The sequence below is a fragment of the Odontomachus brunneus genome, unplaced genomic scaffold, assembly GCF_010583005.1.
Source record: "Odontomachus brunneus isolate Ranch 3 - 2012 unplaced genomic scaffold, Obru_v1 Obru_scaffold_258, whole genome shotgun sequence".
NCBI classification, from domain to species: domain Eukaryota; kingdom Metazoa; phylum Arthropoda; class Insecta; order Hymenoptera; family Formicidae; genus Odontomachus; species Odontomachus brunneus.
Window position 1 is genome coordinate 337,272 of NW_022639708.1, and position 4,209 is coordinate 341,480.

Below are 4,209 nucleotides of genomic sequence, written 5' to 3' on the forward strand. Positions count from 1 at the left end.
AACGACGGCGGAGTGACTACAGTCGCCAATCGACGAACAGTAATCTGCCAGGAGCGGAGTCGGTCTCTCTTAGAGCGGATAATCGGAATCGGATTCTCCTTCGAGAGCGGTGGATCAGTTCTGATTCTCTTTCGAGAGCGGATGATCGAATCTGCCGATTACGATTACGCCGCGTTTTATATACCTTGAATCTCGCTTGATTCGCTATTTACCGCGGTTGTTCGGCGGTCGCGCTGTTTACTGTTTTGGAGGACGCGCTGTCCTCTTGCGCTTTCGGTTCGCGGTGTTCGGCTTGCGTTGTTATTATTACGTAACGATATGCATCGTTACATATTTTTGGAAACGATTGCAATTCAACATCACAGTTTTATCTTATACTAAATTTTTGTTTGTGGTAATATTGTACTACACATATATAAAACTAAATAATCACAATTATTAAATTAAAATTATGTTGTACACAGACAAATCTTATAAAGAAATAAAAACCTGCCTTATAGTAGATACATTTGCCAAACTATTAATTACCAACAACAAATAAAATATTTACTTTCATTTAATCAATTACATATTATATTCTTTAAATCTCAAAAACATAAATTATGTTAATATTAAACGTGTAATTATATATATGTAACTTTTAATATAATCGTTTTAATATATGTTTAAATGAAACCATATCACATATATATTTTATGAAATAGCAAGAAAATGAAATATACTTAACATTAATGTCCCCGTTAACTATTCATTGTCTGTATTCTTTATTGAGTATATTTGCGTCATTACTTGCAACAACTGTTTCTGTACAGTCATTTTTTCCTCGTGCATTTTTAGTCTTTCTTTTCTAAATTGGCCAAACATTTTAAGTTTTTTCTTATCTCGTGTTTTTCTTTCTTCATAATGAGTTCTTGTTTCATTCATTAGATCCTGTAAAAGAGACTTTCTTTTTCTCTTAGGTTCTGTCGAAGATGTTAATGATGATGAACTATTTGAAAGTTCACTTGAAGAAGATGACAATCCACTGGAAACTTCTGCCAGATATTTTGGAGTAGCACATGCCCAATTCCCAAAAATTTCATCCATGTCCTATAAATAGAATTTTATTTCTTTTACAGTTATTTCACTTTATTTTAAATTAATATAGTAATCAATTAATATAATAATATAGTAAAGTAATCAATTAATATAATATATAGTATTAATTAATATAGTATTTCATATATAATAATTTATGTAAAAAGTACTTTGTAAAAGGCCCAAGTTTTTCGATTATTCCCAGATTTCTTGTTGTAATATCTTTTATATTTTTGTAAGTACATTTTAAAGAAGCAAGCTTATTGCTGCATTGAATTACTGTTTTTCTTAAAGTAGGATTGATTGTATTTATTTCCTTGGCAATTATTTCCCAAAATTGCCCCTGTCTACCATGTCCTTCTTTTAAGTCATTTTCTTTTTGTTGAAATAAATGGAGAAGAAGACGAGTATCACTCACAGACCAAAATGACACAGTTTTTTCTAAACGTAAACAAATTTTTATCAGTTCATTTTATTTAAAAATGTGATAAATATTTTATTAAATATATAAATATATTTAAGATATATAACATACCTTCATTACTTGGTAAATCTTTTAAAGTTTTTTTTTATTCAATGAAAAAATATTGAATCTTTTATAGGTTAGGAATCTGCCTCTACCTCGGATTTGAAGCAGTTTATGTGCGCAGTTTGTTAAAGCCAAGTTCGTAACGTAGCGACGTTTTATAGACAGCATAGCCACTGCGTGCATATTGCGCTATAGAGAAACGATATTTTGAGCGCATATGTGCGCATATGCGCAGATGTGCATTTTACGGAACGCAGCCACAGTAAGCGCCATTCTATCTTTGGCTTGGTTTACATCGTGCACTTGATACGCGTACTAAATAGTATCTTTCTATTAGATAATTTTAATATCGATGATATATATAAACAACGGTATATTAAGCTGGTATAATACTCATCAACAAAACATATTGTATTGATTGAATACGTCGCCATTGATATATATTGTCGATATTAAGATTCTTTAATAGAAAGTTACTATTTATTACGCGTATCAAGTGCACAATGTAAACCAGGCCATTGATTTGGTTTATGTCGTGCACTTGATACGTGTATTAAATAGTAATTTTCTATTAGATAATCTTAATATCGACGATATATATAAACAATGGTATATTAAGCTGGTATAATACTCATCAACAAAACGAATTGTATTGATAGAATGCGTCGCTGTTGATATGCATTGTCAATATTAAGATTATCTAATAGGAAGTTACTATTTAGTACGCGTATCAAGTGCACAATGTAAACCAAGCCTTTATCGCTCATTAGATGCGGAAAAAAGATAGAGTGACCCTTATAAGCGCTTAAAGCGCGTGAACATCCAAAAGGAACGCAGCTACAAATTGATATTTTTATCATATAAATGTTATACTTGTGTATGATAAGTCCGCAAACGTGATACCATAGTTATAATTTCTCTGTTAAGATGAGCATGTTGTAAAAACCAAGGCTCCAAAAGGTTTTTAATATGCGTTCTATGAATATACCTGAAACCTTTTTGTTTCGAGGTATCTTTAAAAAATTGCGCAACGTTTTCATTCATGCGATCTTTAAGCATTCTACAAATTGTACTAGAAAACAGAACAGTTTTATGCTCTACAGATAAATTTATACCACGAGCTGCGTTCTTTGCCAATTCATCAGCCCGTTCATTCCCTTCAACTCCAGAATGTCCCGGAATCCAAACAAACACGATATCAAAGCCTTACTTGATCAAGTAGCAATATATATCCTTGATAATATATACTAATTCATGCTGTTTACCAGCTGGGTCACATCTGCCCAGAGCCGCAATGAGACTTCTAGAATCGGTGGCAATAACCACCTTTTTTGACTGTGTGTCAAACACCATGGTCAAAGCATGTGCAACCACCGTAGCTTCAGCCTCAAAAATTGATAAATTATTATCAACCCAGATAGTCAAACCTGCGTGAGCAGATTTTGCGCAGAGTCTGTCAACAGTGTCTGTTGGCAGAATGACTACAGACTGCACACAGAATCTGTTTTATCAGTTTCTAACGGCAGATTGGTGGCAGACTGCGCGCAGAGCCTGTCGACAGACTCTGACGACAGACTAACGGCAGATTGCGCGCAGAGCCTGCAGACAGACCCTGACGGCAGATTGGCGGCAGATTGCGCGCAGATCCTGTCGTTTCGTAGGCTATTTAATGTTATGAAGTGCCAAATATACGCTATTAAATGGGATACTCGTATAGAATAAATATCCAAAATACATCTCATGGATATCCTATAGATGTCGCGATTTCAATTATAAGAAAAATAATCGAGTGTGATGGGCCAATTTCTTACGATTTAGGGCTAAAAGTTTAAATGTTATGGCTTAAATTCTCATTGTAGACGACGCTTAATGATATGAAGATTACGCAAAGGTTTTGGTTAATGTAGTCGGAAAATGTGTTTTTACGAAATTTATTTAAAAAATGGATAAAAATATCATTACAGAGTTTTCAACATACTACTTATTATTGTTTCAAATATAAGAAAATTATTCTTTTATTAAAAGAAAAATTGAAATTTCGTCTGATTTTTTGTGTGTGGTGTTCATAGACGTCTGTAACTGGCGAACAACATTACAGCACGTGTAATAATCTGAAACAAATGAAATAACAACATTTAAAAGTATTAGCTTTGCTGGAGAATAAATCAAAATGTTTTGAAAAATGTCCCTACCCAATAAGCAAAATATTAACAAAAACAGCTCTTAAAGAACTCACATTTGAGAGTATGAGTTCAGAAAAAAGTCTCTGGAAGAAGTCATAATGATCCCAGTAAGCAATCTGCGCGCAGACTGACGTCAGACTGTCGACAGGATCTGTCGAATTCGAGCAGGATCTGTCGACAGATCCATAGACATCTGCGTCCCCAATCTGCCGCCAGACTGTTGACAGGATCTGCGAACAGACTCTGACGACAGACTGGCGGCAGATTGCGCGCAGAGCCTGTCGACAGACTATGACGGCAGATTGGCTGCAGATTGCGCGCAGATCCTGTCGTTTCGTAGGTTCTTCAATTAAATTTTCTCATAATTTTTCATAATTACTCATAGAATAAGCGCTTTCTCATAAATACTCATAAAATACT

General features: G+C 34.0%; 1 protein-coding gene across 1 annotated transcript; it reads right to left on the reverse strand.

The window, feature by feature from the left end:
* Window positions 1-274: 274 nt before the first annotated feature.
* On the reverse strand, window positions 275-1,867 carry LOC116852836. The gene is made up of 3 exons (XM_032833544.1): window positions 1,613-1,867; window positions 1,248-1,518; window positions 275-1,089 (listed from the first exon to the last, which is right to left on the reverse strand). Exons 2-3 carry the CDS (start codon window positions 1,320-1,322, stop codon window positions 745-747), a joined length of 420 nt encoding a protein of 139 aa, XP_032689435.1. The 5' UTR covers window positions 1,323-1,518; window positions 1,613-1,867; the 3' UTR covers window positions 275-744.
* Between the last annotated feature and the right edge of the window lie 2,342 nt (window positions 1,868-4,209).

Bases quoted from the DNA above. Each gene is read 5' to 3' on its own strand.
- LOC116852836 (XM_032833544.1), bottom strand. From the start codon at position 1,322: ATGTACTTACAAAAATATAAAAGATATTACAACAAGAAATCTGGGAAT. The intron at 1,090-1,247 runs GTACTTTTTACA...TTCTATTTATAG, and splicing joins AAACTTGGGCCTTTTACAAA to GACATGGATGAAATTTTTGG.